Source organism: Nannobrachium achirus (genome assembly GCF_963921795.1).
Source record: "Nannobrachium achirus genome assembly, chromosome: 6".
In the NCBI taxonomy this organism is placed as follows: Eukaryota; Metazoa; Chordata; class Actinopteri; order Myctophiformes; family Myctophidae; genus Nannobrachium; species Nannobrachium achirus.
In genome coordinates this window covers 41,065,650-41,090,093 of record NC_137815.1, presented here as the reverse complement: position 1 = coordinate 41,090,093, position 24,444 = coordinate 41,065,650, and the positions used below count along the sequence as shown (strand labels likewise).

Genomic DNA, 24,444 nt, shown 5'->3' with positions numbered 1-24,444 from the left:
AATGTTTTGTTTGTTTTGTTTTTATCTTTTCTAAACAATATTTAGCAGAATTATGTTGGATTCAAGTCCTCAGTCAGTCTAAACATGAAAACATTATCAGAACCACTGTTGCATAACATTTTATCACATTGTATTGTATCATATCGTTTACTGTATCCAGGAAACCAAATGATTATATATGTTGAATATAAATGTGTCAATTCAAGCCATGACATCTGTTCTCTCCTTCTATCACACCCGCACGCACACCCGCACGCACGCACGCACGCCCGCCCGCACGCGCAAACGTGCGCACGCCGCACGCGCAGACACACACACACACACACACACACACACACACACACACACACACACACACACACACACACACACACACACACACACACACACACACACACACACACAGTATCTTCCATATATGTTATCACAGTGTTATATTTATATTTATCCACGGGTTTCCAACGCCCCATAGTGCATTGCGCAGATGTTGTACCGAGCTTCCGGCGCCGCAGCCGAGTGTGATTTACAAGCTCACAACGGGTTGCATCTGCGACGCGACGTGAGCTTGTATGTCTGCTGTTAAACCGGAAGTGTGGTCCAAATAGGTCCAAATAATCTCCAGTAAACTCCCGCGGAAAGAGGAGGATATAAGAAAAATCTATTTTGTCCCAAAAAAGGTTCTACTGATCTGCCTCACACATATGCATGCCGCCCGAGACAGTTACCAAAAAAAAAATCCTGACGACGCGGTCAGATGCTTAGCTAAACATTGTTGATGCATACAGTAATAGAAAGAGGAAACCAAAAGCCCTCTGAATGAAAGTTATTAATATCCTGTCAGCAGTAAATTAGTTGTACGTGTTGAAATCCCTGTTCCTTCTCTGTGTTTTGTCTAGCAGTGATCCCTCCATCATTTCTGGTTCACATGTGTCCCCGGTGGCACCGAGACCAAGACGCCGTACTGTGGTGATAAAAAATAAAACCCATCCGCGGCTGGGAGCACAGAAGTGCCCAGGAATGGCGCCCAACTGTGCGTGCGCGTGTGTATGTGTGTCTGTGTGTGTGTGTGCAGGCGTGTCGCGCCAAATTCTGGGCCCTGGGTACAAGTATTCACTGCGGGCCCCCGCACAATTATTTAGTGCTTTAACTATTGAACAATAGCAGATCTACAAGCTCACTGCGAGCTTGTAGATCTGCTATTTTTGAAAAAACGTGAAAATGTGTGCAAATCTTTGAATATTTCAAATCCTTCTAAGCCAAGGTTTTTTGAAAAACCTATGTTTCTATCGTCAGTGGTGCTCAAACCGTTTCATGTGAAGGACCCCCAAAATGATATGCATTTGGCCACGGATACCCCCCCCCCCATCTCAAAATATTTAGTTCCAGGGACCCCCCCCAGAAGCAACATTTTAGTTACAAATGTTCGCTTAAAAAAATACATATATTCAAAGATTTGCACACATTTTCATGACTTTTCAAAGATAGCAGATCTACAAGCTCGCAGCGCGGCACTTTCAATAGCTAAAGTATAAAAGAATTAAGGCCCCTCCACCTTGGGCCCTAGTAACTCAGTCCCACTTTCCCCCCCTTCTTGTGATGCCCCTGTGTGTGTGTGTGTGTGTGTGTGTGTGTGTGTGTGTGTGTGTGTGTGTGCGCGTGCGTGCGTGCGTGCGTGCGTGCGTGCGTGCGTGCGTGCGTGCGTGCGTGCGTGTGTGTGTGTGTCAGTGTGTGATGTGTCATGAGAAGAGAAACCAAAGAAGCAGTTTGCCCAGAGTTCTCTATATGCAGATATGAGGGCTTGGGATGGGAAATGCGGTGAGCAGGAAAAAAAGACCAAGAGGGACACATAGACAGACCCAGAAAAGAAGGAGGAGGTTTGTCTGTACTATAATATGGCCTTGGAAATACATTCTCACTCCATGAGTCACTCCAGTATAACAGCAACACCTGGAGTGTTGATATTAATCTGAAAGTGTAAAACATGATTCAACACGTTCAGGGTTAAAGGGGGGTGCATGGGTACTTTTAAGTGATACTTATTTTTTCTTATGATGAATATAGCATTTATTTCTGTAGAGCAGAGGTCTTCAACAGGGGGTCCGGGACCCCTAGGGGGTCCTCAGGGTTACTACAGGGGGTCCTCCAAATCTTTGTGTGATAGAAACCCTTTTCTGCTTTTTTTTATTTTAACCACTTGAACCCTAGCGGCCATATTCTGAGAACTTAGCCAAAAATAGCAGATCTACAAGCTTGTGAGCTTGTAGATCGGCTATTTTCGGAAAAGAGGTTTGGTGTAGAGGGGAAATAGAGCAGACTAAGTACAAAGTGAAAGGTCAAGATTATTAAGTATTGACGGTTCAAGTGGTTAAATATCTGAAAACACAAATTGACATGAATCCAAAATACACTGATGATCATGCTGTCAAACAATGAAACCATGGAATCTATAAAAAGGTTGTGGGGGTCCCTGCTTCATCTCTCTCTCAACTAAGGGGTCCTTGGCCTGAAAACGTTGAAGACCCCTGCTATAGAGTGTTTGTTCAGTAAGAGGGGTCTCCCTGTCTCCCTATCCATTTAGCAAACGGAAAATAGTTGATATTTTCAAGGTGGGATACCACTTTTATCCAATCAGGAGAGAGAACTTTGCAAGATATTGAAAGGAAATGATAACTGATAAAACTGATGAAACTGATAAATGATCTTTGTGGAGTTCTCTCTCCTCAATGGACAAAATTGGTATCCTAGACTGGTATGGTATCCTAACATGTATTTTCTGTTCACTAAACATCTGGATTCTGGAGAGATGGAGAGACCCATGCTATCGAACAAACACCCCATGACTTGCTAGCAGAAAATGTCTCTTTGTAAAGAAATAACAAAAGAAAAAAAAACATAACATTTCTTTGCCTGCGATGTATAAGCATGAGATATGTATATGCAGTGTGCTTCTGTATGCACATAGCATAACCATACCACACACAGTGCACACAGCTGTGTCGGCCCATGCGATGAGGGGGCGTACGCTACTGTAGTGACTAAAGTAATTAGAGACAGTCTGCCTTTGAGTAGCAGGTTACAGTTTAGTCTGTAGCAGTTTAGTGAGAGACAGAGTGGGAGTGATTGGACAAAGAAGGAGATGAGATGAATGGAGGGGGGGGGGGGGGGGGGGATTTGACTGTATAATAGAAAAGAAATGTACAATCATTTTGCTATAGAATCCTTGAGTTGCTGACATAAAAGTAATATTATATATTATTTTTATTTGAAATTCACAGAAATACAAGAATACTGAGCATTAATTCAACCCTGAGAGAATACAGTGGACCTGGGAGGATCCATTTGGTTACACATAGGCCTATACTCTTAGAGTTCAAATTCAATGAATTAAAAATGACGGGTCCATTTGGTAAAATACTGTATGTATACTCTCAGCGCAGGGGACATACAGAATGAATGGACAATATCACACATAAAGAGCTAACCCTGAAACAAACAGGTCTGTAACTCTGAGAGTGTATACAAATGGAACCACATGGACACTTATGGGTCCATTTGGTTCCATTTGTACACTCTCAGAGTTAAGAGGGCCCTTGCAACAACACATTTGAGAATCACTAGTAGTGGACTCATGTCCCATATTGTCATACATATTACGAATAAAACCTGGAGATTGACATTCGGTAATTGGGTCTTATGATCAAAATAATAACATTATAATGGTAAAAAATAAAATCTAAAATTTGCCTCGGACAAGGCCAGGTCTTTGCCATGGACACATTTTTCCATGTACAGACATATTGATGGCCCCTGTCTCAGAGTTATAATTGAATAAATTAACAATGACGTGTCTATTTGGGTATACTCTGCTCTTAGAGTTACAATTGAATAAATGAACAATGAGGATTTCACCAGAGACAAGCAGAGAATGTTAGAGAGGCAGGGGCTGACATTTCTAAAATGGCTTTTGATGAAAATATTGAAAATAGCAGCCCTCCAAGCTTGGAGGTTGGCTATTTTCAGTACTTGATACCACACTGAACTAAGCATAATCAAGTCAATACTGGAGATGAGGCGTAACGGCATGGATTTCTACACAGAGAGGGCAATTCTTTCAACATAAGACGCTGCTTTCAAGTTCAGGAGAGTTTGGACAAGGCAATTCTCTTGAATGCTGCCTTCAGGTATGGCATGGAAAGGGGGCATTTGCATTTCTTTCACCACAATAAAACTTCATTTATGGTCTGGAGAGGGCACATTTTACAGACGGCAGGGGCTCAAGCCCCCTTTGTCTATGTATGCATGTGCCTGGATTTCACAGTGTAGAACAGATACGCAAGTATACAGTTAGGACCTATGTCAAGAAGAGAATGCAAGTTATATGCCAAATGAAAGAACATACAGCTCAACAAACACAGCTCCACTGGCTCAACCAGACACGGAATGATACGGCTGTCCAAGTCTCTTGAATATTGCAATACACAGTAGGTAGCCATAGGGCTGAGGAAGTTTGCTCTGCATGTGTGCCCTCCATCCCTCAGTGTTGCTGCTATAGCTCCTGCTGATGTCGGCATATCCTGCTATAGCCGCCTTGTTAGCCCCAAATACTCTAATGACTTCCCCTTCTCCCCTCTCCGACGGGACACATTGTGAAGTCATCATGAGGGCCCGCATGTTTCCATGTTGCCCCGGGAGAGGGGAGGGGAGGGGAGGGGAGGGGAGGGGAGAGGGATTACTGATAAGTAATAATCATTTTGGGTACTGGTGGGGACATGGGGTTCACTGCCTTCCACCGCAATAACTTGAATCACTTATCTTAAAAAGTATATCAATTCCTTTATAAAAAATAAAAGATAATATATAATAAAAATAAAAGAGAGGGTTTAAACTTTAAGTATAGAGAGGGGACAGATAGGTGGATGGATAGAGGGGGAGAGACAGAGAGAGGGATAGAGAGAGAGGGATAGAGAGAGAGAGAGAGAGAGAGAGAGAGAGTGCAGCAGGATATTTTCTGCAGGCCACTGGATGAGGTTTTATCACTGTGTTATATCACTGTCAGCTCATAAACATTATCATGGTTTTGTGGCAGTCTCTGATATGGTTGAATTAGGATTCAAGAATAAAGGAATTATGGAGGCATAGCCAAGGATTGTTTTGTATACAGCCATGTTCATGTTTTACATCTCGTCAAATCTTTGTGTATATTTTCAGATTAGTGGCGATAACAGCAAACAAATGTCATTCTGAATTTTAGACTCAGTGTTTATTAGGCTGTAGGCTTGCTGCTGCTCTAATTGCAGTTCTACAGATGATCAGAGTGAGCAGTTGGTTGAGATTCAGAACAAGTTTTATGTCGCCATCTTGTGGTTCTGACAGAATACTGCTTAATTTCATGATACTACATGAGTCTTCCAGTCAAGACAAGACAAGACAAGACAAGACAAGACAAGACAAGACAGAACTTTACTGATCCCAATGTGTAATTTCAGCAACAGCAGTAGGCCTACATACTCATTGAGTGCCTATCCCGGGTATACCCGGGATATATACTGTAAATACAGTAAAGTTGTTTCTCCTTACCTGGGGTCTGGGCTGTCCCTAGGGCATCGGTAATGGCGGCGGTTTGTTTAAAGAAGCCTCATTCACTCTAAAAAATACATTTTGATCCCAAGGCTGGCATTTATCACGGCAAATAGCAATCGCATGATGGCTTTCTACCAAGTGCTGCCATGACACCCAGCTTCTAGATCTGGGGTTAGGTTGAAAAACATCAGCGCAATTTCCGCCCGGCTCTTCAAAATAAGAGCAAAGGCCTATGGCAGGAAGTCCCGGCACTAGTCTGCACCCCTTCATCCCTTCAAAGTAAGGGCACTAATTAAGTGTGAAACTCACAGTTAACGCACAGAGAATAGTAGCTATAATAAAAATAAAAATAATCCAAAAACACAAATACTCAGGTAAAGTACAGATACAATAACGTAAAGGTACTTCTACTTTACTGTCCGCCACTGGAGAGGGGTTCATCAGGATAGCAGGGACGTACTGGGCCTCTGATTCAGCCTGGGAAAAAGAGTTGGAGAGGCCCTCATTGCGCGCGGGCATCGGCCGCGCACCAGATTTTTTGCCTTCCGGACGCGCCGCGAGGCACCAAATACTAACCGAACGGTTACTGTGATTTTAGATTTTTCTGGTATAAAGAGAGTCTAATGATGTTGTATGTAGACCATCAAGGAGTAGTCAAGGAAGCTAGGGAGTAGTGGGCCAGTATTCAGATGACATGTACAAGCCAGTGTGGCCAATGGCTCTGTGGGCTGCTGCTACTCAGCGCTAGAGAAACATCTCTCTCTATATATTGTATAGAGAGAGAGATCTCTCTCTATAGCTGCTGCTACTCAAAAAATTGCCATTTCAGATCACAAGAGACAAGCCAGTGGGCCAATTACATGAGTTATATTTACTTTGTGGGGCTGGCCATTTTTTTTAATGGCCGGCGAGGACCGTCCGGGAATGGACCGGCCTTTCTGGAGCTGTCCCGCTTTTGCCAATGGTCAGACCGTCAGCACGTCCCTGCAGGATAGTGTTTAGTTTCATCCTCATGCTCCCCTTCACAACCACCAGAATGTCAAGTTTAACTGCAAGTCTCCAACTAGGTCTTCATCTCATCTTCACAGTAATGTAACCCAGGCAACCAGACTGTGGTCCACCTGCATCTTGCCAGCATTATGTGGCTGGATGGTTGAAGGCACTGGAGGAACATGATCTCACATGCTGCACGGCCTATTCCAGGGGTCTTCAACATTCTCAGGCCAAGGACCCCTTAGTTGAGAGAGAGATGAATCAGGGACCCCCACAACCTTTTCATAGATTCCATATAGTTTCATCGTTTGACAGCACAATTTGAGTTTTCAGATATTTAACCACTTGAGCCGTCATTACCTTATAAACTTGACCTTTTACACTGTACTTAGTCTGCTCTTTTTCCCTTCTACACCAAACCTCTTTGCCGAAAATAGCCGATCTACAAGCTCACAACGTTGTGAGCTTGTCATCCACACGTCATCCACACCCAAGCTTGCATTTAGCTTTGCAAGCTGTGAACTGCAAGTTTACGTTCAAGCTTATGCAGATTTACCAGGCGTGGTTTCACCTGAGGTGGTTTAACGATGTGAAACGTTTATTGTGTGTTCTCTGAGTTCTCACTCAGCAAGTGGAATAAAACTTTTGAATCTGACCAAACACCTACAAAACGTTAGCGACACCCACAGCTACAACAGAGGGAGCACACAACGACATCAAGCTCTGGCTTCACTGTAATGTCACACTAACAGAATCCCTTTTATGCCCATATATGGAGTTCCCTGATGTCATCAATATTAAGCCCATATCTAACAAGACTTCATATGGGAATGCCCATATATGGAGGCCACATCGGCCACATACCACACTAACAGAATCCATATATGGCCAAGACAATGGCCAAGACAGCCCATATCTGTATGGCTGGTTCTACAGACAGGAATCTCCATGTATGGGTATAAAAGGGTATGATGTCAGATGTCATAGACGTCATAGGACTTTCACATAACGAATAACTAAGTAAGCATGTTTGGGCTCTCACAGCATATCTCCATATACAGTACATGGATCTCCATATGGGTACCAGGGGTCTCCATATATGGGTAACTGGTCCAATATACATCACTGGCCAGATGGCCAAGAATTGACGCGTCCAAGGGAGTCTCTCACAACTAAGGGGCCTGAGGTGCATTAAGACCAGTCTCTCAATTCAATTCAAATTCAAAGGAGCTTTATTGGCATGAGAAAACATGCGTTTACATTGCCAAAGTGTCAAAATATAATAAAAACAGTTGAAAAGGGGGAACATGTATACAGTTGGAGGGGGTACAACATTGTGTAAACAGAGCTATGTCACATTACGTCGTTATATACATGTTATATGTACAGGCAGGGTATAAAGCTTTTTGAAACAAATAGCAGCAATCTTTTGCAGTCGCTTTGGGACAAATTGCAGCATTTCTTTCCTCAAAATGATTTAAATTATTATATCTCAAGGATAGTATATCTCAAGGATCTTCATAACAGGTGACATGCAGAGCAACTGGCCTGTACTTATTGAGAGCATTGGCTGGCTGGGCATCCCTTCTATAAGCACTGGGACAATGCAGGAGGTCGTCACCTTCTTCAGCCACAGCCAAGGCTGGCTGGATCACTGCTGCCAACTGCAAGGTGCATGCCTTGAGCACAAATTAGTGCTCAGGCCAAGTTCAAACTCTATTCAAAAGATTTCCCCCCATTATAACACATTTATTATGGCGCTCAAAATATGACAGAATGTTCTCCTGCACCCATTCCCCTCAGTCCCCACAAATGCTGAATCAATTAAATAGTTTATGTTATTAATGCTTTTAACTAAGTTTTAGTTTAGCTGTTTTTAGGTAGGTCTACTGTTTTAGGTACTTTTTATTCAGTTGTAATAGATAGATAGATAGATAGATAGATAGATAGATAGATAGATAGATTCAAAAATAAGTTCAGAACCACCAAGCCTTGTTTAAAATGTATATTCTATCTTATTCTGAAAATATCCAAAAAAGTCCAGCATACTTTTAGACAGTGACAAAAAGCCCCCACAGTTTCTCACACTCGGGACAAAGGAGTGTGTTCATATGTAAATGCAGAGTGGGTCAGACAGGGGCAGTGAGGGCACTAGCACTAGAGAGTGTTGTTACAGGGCAGACACTAGACAGATAGATGATGGCCTACATTCTGGCGCCGCTCAGTGGTTCGATGATGGAAAAACTCCTCTCAACGCACTCCATTGTTATTGGTTCAAAATGTCATCCACGTTTCCTTGACCAATGGCAACCATTTGTTTTCTTTTCTCATGTATTTTTTTTTTTAAATACAGACTCCTCCCTGTATGGACCCCCCCCCCCCCCCCCCCACACACACACACACACACACACACACACCACCCCCTCTGTGTGTGTGATGCTGCCTGCCAAGTCAACCACGCCACGGCTGGACACATTACACACAGCATAATGCATGTATTTTGAGGTGGCGAATGAGATAGTCTGGTGATTACAATAAGTTTGCACGATTCTCATAAAACTAATGGATCGATCTGCTTGACAGGGACGCAACGATGCACGGTAACGATTCTAAAAAATGTATTAAACGTGTATACAGTCTGTAGGCTTACTAGGCTACTCTTAAATATATTAATTATTTCACGTTTAGCTTATGGCGCTATTATAGAGCTCGCCGCGCCATAGGAGCCCAATCTTAATGAGAAACATTGTCACGACGTTGTAATTATTGGGAAGCGTCTGAGAAATGTACCTGATATTCGTATATTCCCTCCCTGCCTGTTTATTCGTGGTGTGGCAGGCAGCGCTGCACCCAGAAGAACAGCCCTGAATGCAACCGCCGGCAGGAGGAATTATGAACGACGATAAAGCAGCAGGGAGATAGAAATCTGAGTCGACATAATCCATCTGATGGTGATGATGGTGATGGCTTCATCTCGAACGACGTCATTTATTCTCCTACAATGGGGTGAGTAGTATCACTCTGTCTGGGGTTATTATCACCATGTTGGCTTTTTGGTGGAAATTCTTTGTCAAAATTCAACGTTTTGCCACGGACAGACAAAAGATGAATTAATTTATATTAGCATGAACACATAAAGAGATAGCCCTGAATGGCCACTACAGTTCTGTAACTCTGAGAGGGTACAAGGGTCCATTTGGTTCCATGTGTACCCTCTCAGAGTTAAGGGGTCCTTTCAAATTAAACATATTTGAGAACCACCACTGTAGTGCAGTCAAGTGGACTACTATAATGTTGTAGTAAATAAGTGTCATAGGCCTACATATTCTGAAGAAAACCTGTGGAATGACATTCAGTAATTGGGTCTTATGATCAAAATATTGTAATTATAATGGTGTGTGTGTAAAAGAAAATGTAAAATGTGCCACGGACAAGACCACGGACCCATTTGTGAGTTTGTAGATCTGCTATTTTTTGGGGCTTGTGTGTCCCCACAACAATAGGAATGCTGCTGGGGTTCAGTCCACTCAGTGACACTAAAACCGTGTCCCCCATCCATCTGTCACAGAGTGACAGCAGCACCGACCAATGCCCATTGTTTGTTGCACACATAATATTTCAAGCGAGGCATAGGATTCTCATCATTTCTCCTCTTGTGTGTAGTAAATAGCCAACATTAATAGCACTCGGGTTGACTTGATTATGCTGATGCCCACTGGACCATATTCCCCACATCCCCTCTGGAGATCATTGCCCACATTACATCTGCCAACGTGACTGATGGAACAGGCGACTCACTCCCTGGCTGCATCCATTCCACACAATACTTTTTACATAATGGTTGCAATGATGCTAATTCAATTCAATTATGTCTGAGAACATTGTATACTACTATGTATCCCAGACCCAGACAGAGCTGAACATTGTCCAATATTATAGGCCATGGTTGTCAACGCTGGGTTCCGAGGACCTCCTCTAGGCCAGTGGCTCTCAAAGTGGGGTCCGGGGGACTGGGACCCCCCAGCGGTCCTTGAGGAGTTGTGGGTCTGTAACTCTGAGAGTGTACCAAATGGAACAAAATGGATTTGTAGTGCACTCTCAGCGTCTCAGGATTGTATAGTAGTGTAGATTGGGGTCTCACGGATAGGAAATTGTGTCAATTGGCAGTCTGTGGCCTTAATGCACATTATCAGATTAATTTATAAAGCTTAGGGGTCCCATTACAATTAGGATTGTAGTGTAGATTGGGGTTAGGATTTTATAGTGTAGATTGGGGTCCCACAGATCGTGTCAATCCTATTGCATAATATCATCAAACTGGGAGTCCTTGAATTTAAAATGAGACACTCTAGGGCAGTGGTTCCAAAACTTTAGCCCTTTTTGTTTTTTGAAAATGTTTAGAAATAATAATAATAATAATTAAAAACAAAATGTAGGAAACTATTGATTAAGGGACAGAGAAATTTGTTCGTGACCCACAAGTGGCTCTCGACCCACTGTTTGGGAACCAGTGCTCTAGGGGTCCCACTCCCAATGGACCCTTATGGGCCTTGTTACAGTCTCAGAGTTAGATTTTACACTGTCTGAAGGATTTTACAGTGCAGATTGGGGGTCCCCCAGAGATCGCAAATTTAAATTGGGTATCTGTTACCGGATGCATATCAAACTGGTGGACCATGAAATGAATACGCTTGAAAATCACTGCCATATAGGGTTAATCCCCGACCCTCTAGTGTTAATAAGGTCTTTATCCTCTGTAAGACATCCAACAAGTCTCCCATGTTATTATCTTTGGGCGTGTTGCTATCAAGCCACAGCATGGTCTGTGTATCAGCAGCCCCACTTTGTTAAGGCTTTACAGCAGGGAGTGTCAAACACACCTGTCTAGTATTTCTAGTTGTTCAGGTAGCAAACATGTTAAGGGGAATTAAGAGTGTGTTGCGTACGCAGCGATGCCGAACCCCGTGTTTAGGGTGGGTGTATGTTGTCATAGCATGGTTGCATAGCATCTCATCATCTGCACTGTCAGAGATGATGGCGTCATCCACACACCCATGTTTGCCTGGTCAAGCTAGAGCAGGTGTGGGCAACTTTGATGATGGCGAGGGCCACTATATTTCCACCTTCACTCCAGAGGGCCACAATGCATATTGCTACGTCCTACTTTGTCATTCTAGTATCTCATACAAAAGAAGGAAAAATAGCAGATCTACAAGCTCAAAACTAATTTGTTCTCAGTGCAGAGTCAAATTGTAAGCCCAACAAAAATATATTTAAAACCTTTTATTTGGCATTACTAAACAGTGTAAATATTTGTGAAGGTGACTATAAGTTAATTTAGAAGTTAGGAATAAAAGATTAGAAGATTCCGAACGCTGATGTCCGACTACTGTATAGCCTGGAGTTGTTGCACCATTCACTGAAGGGGAAATCTACACGCTACATGAGATATTATCAATTACCATCTGTACCGGAACTGAACTTATCTAACAAATTAGTCTTTGTTCTCTTCTAGCTTACCATTATTTGCCATATCTGGATCGAACCATTTAAGAATCTCCTAGCAAGCAATATTAGATGTCAGTCTTTTTCAAATTTAGTTTCTTTTGAGTAAAAAGTAGGGTTACAATGTTTACTTAAACATAGGAATGCATTCTGTGGCAACAAAACAGAAAGGTATATAGAAACGTAGCACACGATGCCCCTTATGCTCCCCTATGGTACACGGTATGTTTTCTTGACCCAGTGCCAGCATAATTGTAGACCTCCTGAATGACGGAAGACTCTAATCAGAACAAGAATAGGATGAGAAGTTTCAGTTCCTGTGGCTATAAATAAGATGTGGTTTCTTTCTGTGCATAAATCCCCAACTATTTGAAGGTTTGAGCACTTTGAGGAAGTAGTAGATATTCAGACAATACAGCAACATCAGGTTCAGACATTTGAACCGAGAAGTTGTCTAGACTTTGAGGCCTTGAGGCACTGGTTGAAACTTGGCCCCATTTAGATTAGAATACTTATAAATGGCACTGGTATGGAACATGAAATTCATAACTATAAGCATTAAATCTAGTTATAAACAAAATAATTATTTTGCGGAAAGGCTGGAAATACGCTTTCCCCTGAAAGAGCTGTCCCTGATACTCATTAAACATCATGTGCACTCGTGCAGGACAGGGTCACCCAGAATTGGCCTAGTCCCACATTTCTTTCCGCAACTGGTGATAATGTATTGACTTCCTGCCTGCCATCAGCCCACATAATTGATTTGTCCTATGTGTTTAACAACGCCTTTTATGGAAGACTGTGAGTCAACTGTAATATTATGTTCCCCGTTTTTATTATATTTTGACACTTGCTTTGGCAATGTAAATGTATGTTTTCTCATGCCACTAAAGCTCCTTTGAATTGAATCTCGTCACGGGCCACGGCTCAATTTGACCATGTATCTATTTACCACCTTTGCTGACTTTTCGATCTCAGTGTCCAATTTCTCTTTCATATCCCGCTATTATACCTTCTACCTTTCTCTCTCGCTCCCTCAATCTCTCACACACACACGCATGCACATGCACAAACGCAGATCATGCTACTTTATCTCACTCTACTCCCTCGTCTCCCTCCTCTGCAGTGCTACAGTATGCCGTGTGTCGTGACGTCGCTCTACCCCCCGGAACCCTCTACCGCGTGGCGGGGTTCCCCCTCTCTCTGCCGTGTGCGGTGACGGGGTACGAGGGCTCGCGCACCCAGGACTTTGAGTGGTTCCTGTACAGGGAGGACGCCGCGGGCAGGCAGATGGGAGTGGTGTCCACCAGGGACCAGGGCTTTCCCTACGCTCCCTTCCAGCAGCGGGTGCTGTCGGGGGAGGTGAGGGTGGAGAGGGACTCCGGGGACAAGGCCCGGCTGATGGTGCAGCGGCTGCGGCCCGACGACCAGGGCAAGTACGAGTGCTACACCCCCAGCACGGACAGCACCTACCAGGGGAACTACAGCGCCTCGGTCGCCGTCAAAGGTGAGAGAGCAGAGCAGAGGCGTCTTTTTGTTTGTGTGGCAGAAACAGGTGAATCACTGGAGTTTTGTTTTGTGGGGAAGTTCAAAATAAAGAGGATGATGCCGGTTGGTGGAATTTTCCAGTTCAGTGAAAAGGTTTCAATTAGGGATCGCCAAATGGAGCCATTTTCTTAACCGTTAACCGGTGAGCCTTATCGATTAAGTAACCGATAACCATTAAGGAAACGTGTTAAAAAAAGTGCTATTTTTACACCATTATAAAGTGCCCTATTTACACATTAAAAACAACAATACAACGAGGCAGAGGATTGTCATGCCGTGCCTACACTGCAGTGTGTCTCTAATTTACTCTGTGTAAAGACGTTCCACTCATCAACAAACTCACTCGTCGTGTGTTTTGAGCTTGCAGATCGGCTATAAACCTATGTCATCAACACGTAACACTAGAGAGTTGTGTTTTAAGCTCTTCCTTTCTCTTTAAGACGGGTGACAGCCGGCACGCTGACAGGGGTTTCTTTTGGAAATCCAATCGCTGTTTGTTTCTTGATGAACGAGCTTGTGAAGTTGTCTCTGTCAGCAACGTGTGTGTCGCAGACAGATGCATGCATGGAACAGAAATGTGTGACTGCAGGGCGAAATTTAGTTGCATGGGTGATGTTACAGACACCGGGGCTTTTGGTGTGACACGCGTTGCTGATTGACTTTTTTTTGTATCGGTCACCATTAACCGTTAGTGCTTACCGGTAATCAAATTCTTAACGGTTCAACAGTAACAGTTTACTGTTGGCGATCCCTAGTTTCAATATATTACAACTGTAAAGGGCTGCGACTATCAATTACTTTCTCGATCAATCGAATAAAAAAGACCCATGTTTTTCTTTAATGTTTGATGTATCAACAAATCGACACAAAATCTTTTTTTTTAATAATCAACTAAATCAATGAGTCTCAATTACAGCTTAAGCTTTGTCGAACAACGGTGTCACAAAAGAATAGCCAAAATATCAGCTCAGAACGCTTCTCATTGCAATGTTGGCTATTGTATTATCAAAATACAAATTACATAACAGCCAACTAATCCCCCCCCCCCCACACACACACACACTCAAACACACAAACATTTCTGGCTAAAGCGGTGATCCCTTTAGATGGGCTCACTCTCAACTGCCCCAATTTCATAATTCGCCCTGGGTGTGTTCTAAACATAGAAAGAACAGTGTGTTGCAGCGTGGCAATAGAATTTCAATTTGCCATATTTTGGGTCCATCTGGCTCTTTTTGCAGTACTCTCTCTAACATTATTGTCGGTCCGCTTCCCTTCTGTTTCCCCCACAGTGATCTCTGACACGCTTCAGATCAGCTATACCCGCTCGCTGACGGGCCAGCCCATGCCGGAAGGGGCAGGGCTGACACTGACGTGCTCGGCCGGCGTCCAGTCCAGGCAACACACGCACGTGTCCGTGACGTTCGGGAAGCGCGGCGCCGAAGGTTTTCGCGGCGGGGCGGGCGGAGAGGTCAGCATGGTCCGGGAGATCATCAGCGTGGACCGTCTACTGGGGATCGTGTCGGGGCCCGGCGGGACCTACAAGAAGCGCTACGACGACGGGGAGATCACCCTGGAGAAGCGGGCGGGAGTGCGTGGACAGGACCAGTACGTGATGAGGATGAGGGCGCTGGAACCACAGGACTCTGGCTCATACTTCTGTGAGGCCTCGCAGTGGATTCTGGATCCTGACGGCACGTGGCAGAAGATCGCACAGAGAACGCTGGACATCGGCAACTTGACTGTCCAGCCACTAGGTCAGTGTAACTACTAACTATACAGTAACTATGGCAACCTGACTGTCCAGCCACTAGGTCAGTGTAACTATACAGTAACTATGGCAACTGACTGTCCAGCCACTGGGTCAGTGTAACTACTAACTATACAGTAACTATGGCAACTGACTGTCCAGCCCACTAGGTCATTGTAACTATACAGTAACTATAGCAACCTGACTGTCCAGCCACTAGGTCAGTGTAACTACTAACTATACAGTAACTAGGGCAACCGGACTGTCCAGCCATTAGGTCGGTGTAACTATACAGTAATAACCACAGCAACCGGACTGTCCTGCCACTAGGTCAGTGTAACTATACAGTAATAACCACAGCAACCTGACTGTCCAGCCACTAGGTCAATAAATGGTAAATGGTGCCTTTATATAGTGCTTTATTCCAAAACGCTTTACATAGATTGTGCATTACATTCACCCATTCATACACACATTCATTAATACACCGATGGCGGAGGAAACCATGCAAGGCACCAACCAGCACATCGGGAGCAATTAGGGGTACTTCAGTGTCTTACCCAAGGACACTTCGACACTAACTCTGGGGGAACCTGGGATCAAACCGGGAACCTCGCAGTTGTCCATCCAGCCGCTCTACCGGCCATTCTACCCCTGAGCCACTACCGCCCCTAGTCAGTCTAACTATACAGTAACTATGGTAATAGGGCTGGACAAATTACAATTAACCGAAAATATATTGAAAGTGATATTTAGAACCAAAATCTTGCACATGTTTATTATATATCAGCCGTATCAGTGTAACAAACCAGTAAATGCACAATGTGTTCATACAGTGTTCATACAGTTTGTAGCCACCTGTCCTTCATTTAGCAACTCAGCATGTATTATAACTGTATAACTCAACATGTATTATGTACATAATTGTACATTATGTACATAATTGTACATTATGTACATAATTGGGTTAGCTCTAGTTGCTGAAACACTATACAAAACGTAATTACAATAAACAGAGTGGAAATTGTGTAACTCCCTGCACACGCACGGGGAGACTGAGGATTCATGGGCTTCAGGGGTCTTGAGAAACGACTGTGGTTTGCTCTCTGCTTGTCAAGTTTATAGCACTGGATTATTAGGTTGTCAAGGAAATGGTAACAATAGGTTTGGTCTTGTAGTTGTGGGTTCATTGGTCTTATTCCAGAATCCAGACACATGCCCTGACTGGTAAGGGCGGTTTATTGCTTGGGTAAGTGATCGGCTGGCTGGAAGCCTTGTTTGCTGGCTGATTAACTGACCTTGCGACACTTGCTTTGGCAATGTAAACGTATGTTTTCTCATGCCAATAAAGCTCCTTTGAATTGAAAAAAATTGAATTGACTGGAGGGATGGATGGATGGTTGGCTGACTGGATTGCTGGATGAGGCACATTGGTTAGAGGACTGGATGGCTGGCTTAACCCATTTATCTGGCTTGTGAGCGTACTATAAACGGATGTACTAAATAACTGAACGGTTTGCACTTGGGCTTCAAGACTGCCCGACTGACCAGCTGGATGCTTTACTGCCTTGCGGAATATCCAGCTGGCCTTGATACTTGTATGTATAGCTGGGTAGCTAGCAGATTGGCTGACTGCCTACTAGTGCCTATATCTCCGTTTGACTTATAAGGAGCTTGTGTAGCACTGAGGAATTATACAATCCTTCCCCCACTACTTGTGTCTTATAGGCCGTGAAATACACAGATACCTATCTTTCAGTCAGACCAACATGACCAATCCTTTCAGAACATCACCATTATCAGTCCACTTTAAATGTCTCAATTGCTAGTGAGATTTTAACCACAACCACAAGAGCCTCCAGTCTTTGAGTGGCAGCACTTGCAGCACTTTACAAATGAGTCTGTTCACCCAGTCAGCATGAGTGCATTTTCTTTGCATCAGGGATTCAGCCTGGGTTTTACAAAAGCTGAATAGAATCTTCCATCTGCAGGATGGGGTTGAATTTGAAACACCACTGACATAGCCTGGTTCCAGACCCTGAATCGCTAGCCACGGCCCTTTAAAAATGTGTTTCGGCGATAATGGAGTGAAACGAAATGTCAATTCTGGCTCAGTGTCAGGCTACCACCGACAACATTAAACACTGAAACCCTATATACTCTAATTTGTATATCTCTCTGCAGAAAATAGCCTATCTGCAAGCAGTGAGCTTGTAGATCGTCTAGTTTCATTGAAACGTTGCCTATTTCTTTCTATTACATTATTATTATAACATGATCAGAATATGGATGCTTAAGGGTTCATGTGGTTAAAAACAAGGCCTTTCTAAAAGCCAGAGATGGAAAACAACGTTCTTTTGCAATGTAGAAGAAAGCGAGAAAGGGACGTATATGGTTGGCAGAGTAAAAATCCCCAACAAGGTGCTTTTTGGTGGAAATGACAGAAATGAGTGTCAAAATCGATTGGCAAAAAAAGGAAGAGACCAAGGCAATTAGCGTTTAATAGTCTGGGTGAAGGCATTGTTGCTTCAACGCGTAGGTGTATTTTGTATTCTTGCCATGCATTAGCCAGACTGAAATGCTTTTACATTTTCCACAAGAGTGCCTCGCTGCCTTGGTCTCTTCCCTTTTTTTGCCAACACTCTTTCACAGTGTGACTTAAAACAATTGTTGTCATGATACTAGCCTATTTGCAGAATACTGATGATTTTCCAAGCAACTATGTATGCGTCAGATTAACAACACATTTAGGCTAGTTGAGCTAGAAGTGAACGAGGTCACATGGCATGTCTACTTCAGCTTTAGCACTGCATTTCCTCAATGCCTTTCATTGTTATCTACTCGGGCAGACGCACCAGTGTTTTATGCAATAGTTGTCTCTGCGCTGCCTATTGTGTGTTATGGCCTGGCACTGTGCCATTTGTTTATGAATAATTCATCCATTGTTGAGCAGTTCTTTATTTAGATAAGTGCTAGTGTAGTTAAATGCTGTCTTGTTCACAATTGCTGTATAATTGCAAGTGATTGCAGGCGAGAGAACAAATGCCTGGCTTCGTATGTGGTCTGAATGTGAGTGTCTGAACGATAAATGAACCAATATCAATCTTTGGTTCTTCCACTTGTACTGAGTGTGTCTACACAATAATGTATAATTTTCAATTTGTTTACGTGTATATCTAGACACCTGCTGTCACATTATCTCTGAATACGCCTGTTCTTTATAGAGATCTAAGACCATTATCTGCCTTATCGGTAAAGATGTAATGGACATAACCATTGATCTGGTTATCATTGTATTGACATCCAACAGAATCATAGATGGTGAAATAATGTTATTTTTAAATTACATATTTTGTCTTCACGTTCAGCAGCAAAGATTTACAATTGATTTACAGTGTGTGTATGTGTGTGTGTGTGTGTGTGTGTGTGTGTGTGTGTGTGTGTGTGTGTGTGTGTGTGTGTGTGTGTGTGTGTGTGTGTGTTAAACCTTTGCTCTAGTGCAGTGGTCCGGGGACCACCAGTGGTCCTTGAGGGGGTTCCAGGTGGTCCCCAGCTAAAGGATGGAGAGTAACAAAACGGACCCTTATAGACCTTTAACTCTTGAGAGTGGTCCGTGGCTCAAATGCAAAATAAACTAGAACTGCACTCTGTCGAGGACTCGAGATGCCAACTTGCAACTTGTGCACAAGTAGGCCAGTGACATCACCACTGGCATCATCAGGAATGCTGGTCCCTCATTGGCTGTTAATGATGACGTTGCCAGAAATGCTGGTCCCTGATTGGGCTATATACAGGCTTAAACAAAGAAGGACACCGACATAACCCAGCCGATCGCAGTACTTGCACACTCTGCTGGCGCAAGTAATAATGGACCTTGATATGAAAAAGGTTGAAAACCTCTGCTCTAGTCTAACGTCTCTCCCTCTCTGCCTTCATGTTTCCAGTGGAGACCCTGAGTGTGAGCTCCACTCCCAGAGGGGAGGTGACCCTCCAGGCTGGCTCCCCGCTCACGCTGACTTGTGAGGTGTCCGGGCTGCCTTCAGGAGGAAGCTCTGGCCTGCTGGTCCAGTGGATGAAGAGGGGTTCTGGGGTCGGTTCCAGAGGAGGCGTGGAGGTAATCACCGCTTGGTCTGTCTTCGTTTGGTCACTGGTATAGATCAGTGGTTCTCAACCTTTTCAGGCCGTGACCCCCAAAATAATCATATTTTAACTGGGGACCCCTTACCCTGACGAGCACTAAGAGTTGAGGAATTACATTTTGTATAACACGGTTCTATTGTGAAAATAGCAGATCTACATGCTCACAACGCCTCGCAGCGCGAGGCGTTGTGAGCATGTAGATCGGCTATTTTCACATTTTCAGCCTCTGATATTTGACAATTTGGACAATGTTTAATTTGTCATTTTAGAGGTATTAAAAAGTCCTTAAATTGTCACTTTAGAAATGTGCAGATACCCTCTATACACTTAAGCTTTATGTTGGTTTGTTTACTGTTGAGTGGGAAAACAATGTTGCACATTAAGTTAATCATCTGGGGACCCACCCAAATTATTTGGGGACCCCCCTGTGGGTCCCGACCCACAGGTTGAGAACCACTGGTATAGATAGTGGCTGGTGGTAGGGCTGGGCAATTATATATTGAAATATACTGTATATATTTGAAACCGATATTTAGAACAAATAACTGACTCAATAATCAACTCAATTGATTTGGTAGGAACTAGAGTAGGGAGGGACTGCTTTTTCTATTCTAGAGAAATGTGTTTATTGGTAATTGTCAATTGTAGTAGCATTTGTGGCTTTTGCATTCCTAATTAAATCATATTTTACATTGATATCAAGATAGCCTTTAAAATATATGCGGGGAGTCTTCAGCGTGAATGTTGGTGCTTAAACCAACATGAGTTCTCTGAGTGTGTGTTTGTGTGTGGCATGCTGTATGTATTACTATCCTTGTGAGGGCCAGACATCCCCACAAAAGTACTGTATCAGTCAAAACTGACCTTATAGTGACATTTTGAGGTTTAGAGTGAGGGGTTAAGCCTAGGGTTAGTGTTAGGTTTATAGGTATGTTAACGTTAAGGCTTAAGTGAGGTTGTGTTTTAGAAAGGTGTGTGTGCTCATGCATGTGTGGCCACGTTTTTGCTTTTCAAAAGCATTAGCAAATGAATGAATAACTGAGGTTTATGCTATTCTCAATCCACAAAAAAAGGTGGAGGATAGAGTTCCCAAAAGTCCAAAACATGAATAAAGGAGGAAGTCTGTATAATGCCCAAAATACTTAATTGTTTCAATTATTCAGCCTCAACTATGCTTCCTTACAACGTTTTGATTATGCAGCAGCTTGCAGACACAGCTGTGTAGTGTGTACAGCTCTGTACAGCTCTGTACAGCTGTGTACAGAAAATAGTATAGAAAACAGCAGATCAGCTATTTCTCTATGCAACACTGGCACACAACCAATTATAAATCAGGCGCTGGCAATGCATTTCAAGTGTGAACTCTTCCTCGGACTGGCAAGGGCAGGGCAGTTTCCAATTCTGCAACATCAACATTGTGTCCTAAAGGTGGAGGTGGCGCGGATGACCCCAGATGGCGTTGTCAGCTGGGGGGACGACCTCAGCCGCGGGGGTGGGGGCTCCATGGAGAAGGTGGAGGAGGGCAGGTACTCCCTGAGGCTGTTCTCTGCCCGCCCGTCTGACTCGGGGGTCTATCGGTGTGCAGTGAGTGTGTACGCTGGCAGGAGCAACCCCAGTCCCTCCAGCCCAGCGACCATCACCCAGAGGTCTGAGGGAGTCACCGTCAACCTCAAGACCAAAGGTACGACACCGTGACTGTGTTGTAGGGCTGGGAAATTAACCGAAGATATTTCGTAAATTATAGAGGAATAATGGAGAAGCACTAGCTCTATTATGCTGGCAGTCACACGCAGACAGTCTTAGTCTCACTTCAAGTATAAATTCAATGTGATGTAGTTGGGCTTTTGCATTTTGATTACCTGTAAGTGTTTGTTTTTACAATACTCAAAGTTTCAGTCTCACTAGGCCAACTTGCTTCCTGTAATTGCTATTGTATGATCATATATCATTTAAATATGACGATTAAATCAGATGCAAATTGTTGGTTAGACTTCCCCAAACACTGACCAAGCATGGCATTTGCAATGTAGGAGGCAAGTTCTGATTACATAGAACTGTGTGTGTGACTTGCGGAAGTTGGTTGAGATAAGGTGTACAGACTGTACACACACTGTAGGACGGCACGCATAGCGTTGACATTGGGTATGCCAATGGTCTGAGTCATTGTGTTTGCTTTAATTTATGATGCTGATTAGCTTAAAGGTCGACATGAAGGATGAAGGCTTGGCCTTCAGTGGAGAGACAAAAAAGCATGCCATAATTTAGTTCTTTGATTGATGGCACACAAACCTCATCAACGTTCAGGTCTCGTCGGCCTTAAATCAGCTGCCAACTCAACAGCGTTCAATGTTAACCGAGGTGACAACCCAAAACAAAATCTTGTGCACTCATAGCCAAATATGGCTGGTAATTCGCGTCACGTTCCGAAGAAAGCAGAGCACGCAAGTAAGGTGATGATAGCTGTCTGTGGGTATGTGGCGCAAGTTGGCAGTCTGTCGAGGTGCTAACTTGCCACTTGTATCAGGCCGCTCTTGTTGGTTGGTGGTGACGTCACGAGAATGCTGCTCCCTCATTGGCTAAACTAAAAGGCCTAGCCAACAATATATGGCCACATATAGTACATACATACCCTCCCACAGACAGAGCTCATCACACTACTTGCGCGCTCTACTGGCGCAAGTAAATGATTACCACCTTAAACATTACAATTTCACACGGTTGTCCCGTCAGGCCATCTGGTCATTTGACCATCAGTTGTAACAAACAGAAACAAGATAGATAGATAGTTTCTCACCACCACCAATCCTATGCAATTGTCAAGATTGTACGTATACAGTATTCACACAGACACTCACTGTAGACTGTCTGTTGACAGACTATATATTCATTCTCACTATTCATTCACTGTTGATATCGACTGTAGTACTGTACACAGTATCTATTCTAATTTTTATATTTATTGGTGATTGGACAGTTGCCCTTCCATAAGCAGGTGCCTGGGCATGCTTTAGCACTTTACACACACACACACTTTGTGTGTGTGTGTGTGTGTGTGTGTGTGTGTGTGTGTGTGTGTGTGTGTGTGTGTGTGTGTGGGCGTGTGCGTGTGCATGCACGCATGTCTATCTGTGTATCAGTGTGTGTAGTGTTACCAAACACTGTGTGGGTGAATGTGTTTGTTGTTGTTTGTGTGCGTGTGGGGAGGTTAATTAATGCTGTCAACAAAGGGATTCCCACAACATGGTGTTGTGTGAATCCCTTTGGGAGGGATTAAGAAAGCATAAAAAGAAAGCGAGAAAATATGGTCACCCTATGCTAACAGACAAACTGGGATGTAGCGAAAATGTAACGCCTGTCCATTTGTTGCGTTGTCCATCCGCCGTGCCATAACCCAGTGGTTCTCAACCTGTGGGTCGGGACCCGCAAATTATTTTGGGCGGTCCCCAGATGATTAACTTAATGTGCAACATTGTTTTCTCACTCAACAGTAAACAAACCAACATAACGTTTAAGTCTATAGAGGGTATCTGCACATTTCTAAAGTGACAATTTAATGACTTTTTAGCATCTCTAAAATGACAAATTAAACATTGGCCAAATTATCAAATATTAGAGGCCGAAATTGTGAAAGTAGCCGATCTACATGCTCACAACGCCTCGCATCGCGTGAGCATGTAGATCTGCTATTTTCACAATAGAACCGTGTTATACAAAATGTAATGCTTCAACTCTTAGTGCTCGTCAGGGTGGGGGGGTCCCCAGTTAAAATATGATTATTTGGGGGGTCGCGGCCTGAAAAGGTTGAGAACCACTGCCATAACTGACCACACCCACCTCTATCTACCCTCTCTACAGAAGTGCTGGTCAACGCGGTGGCGGAGCTTCCTCGCGGCCCGCTGCTGAAGAGAGGCAGCACCATCACCGTGATCTGCAACGTCAGCGTGACCACCACGGGCCCCGCCCAGCTGCAGCTCCAGTGGCTGCGGCGGCCCATCCCCGAGCCGGTCATCATCAAGGGAGTGCCGCCCATCAACCTGCCGGTGGAGGACACGCCCAGGCTGGTGGCCTCCCTCTCCTACCAGGGCGTGGCTCAGGTCCACATCAACGGCAGCGAGGTCAGCGTGGACCGGCTGTCGGCCAACAGCTACAGGCTGAGGGTCCACTCTGCCAGCCCGGAGGACCAGGGCCTGTACGTGTGCCAGGCCGAGGTGTGGGGGCAGGACCCCCACGGGAGCTGGTACAACACGGGCGCCAAGGCAGAGTCACCTGACGTGACGGTGTACCTGTACGCACGAGGTAAGCAGCTCACTGTGTTCAGCGTGCTAAAGTAAATATTTATTATTGTGCAAAAAAAAAAAAGGCCGAAGTGGTGTGAAACTTTGGCTTTAAACTTCACCTTTGGTGGTAGTTCTTGTCTCTTCACAGCACCTGCCTTTTTAACTTCGATGTGCGTGCTTTATTCACTGTTTGCTTAAAAAGAAAAATACTGGCTAGGCCGTGCAGGCATTTATTCACCTCAGTAAACAACAGTAATTGAGCCAACATCATTGTGTGGTTATTAAGTCATGGATGATAGAATTTAATTAGTAAATCAATCTTTACAATCGATTTTCGGCTAGACTTTTGAAATCAATCCATGCTTCTTTCACTTTAGATTAGCCTATTTCTCAGCTCAAGCCGCAGATATTTATTTAATCCTTGCTCTGTTTATTCCATACAAACATTTAACGATGCATTTCTTTTCCTCTATTTGTTCCTCTTTTCCAGTTCTTGACCTCCTCCTCATCCCGCTCATTATTGGAGTGTGCTCAGCTCTGTTTGTGGGCATTTTCATCGTCGCCACTGTAACATGTTGCTTCATGAAACGACTGGCTAGGCAGCGCGCTCAGAAATAGATGTGAGCTCTCCGTGTTTATGAAGCGACATCA

At 43.9% G+C, this 24,444-nt stretch overlaps 1 protein-coding gene across 1 annotated transcript; it reads left to right on the top strand.

Annotated features, from left to right (window-relative positions):
• The first annotated feature begins 9,071 nt into the window (after nt 1–9,071).
• On the top strand, nt 9,072–24,444 carry igsf8 (immunoglobulin superfamily, member 8). Its single transcript, XM_080728557.1, has 8 exons — nt 9,072–9,173; nt 9,412–9,579; nt 13,205–13,585; nt 14,919–15,383; nt 19,321–19,490; nt 20,945–21,197; nt 23,372–23,812; nt 24,284–24,444. Exons 2-8 carry the CDS (start codon nt 9,522–9,524, stop codon nt 24,409–24,411), a joined length of 1,896 nt encoding a protein of 631 aa, XP_080584683.1. The 5' UTR covers nt 9,072–9,173; nt 9,412–9,521; the 3' UTR covers nt 24,412–24,444.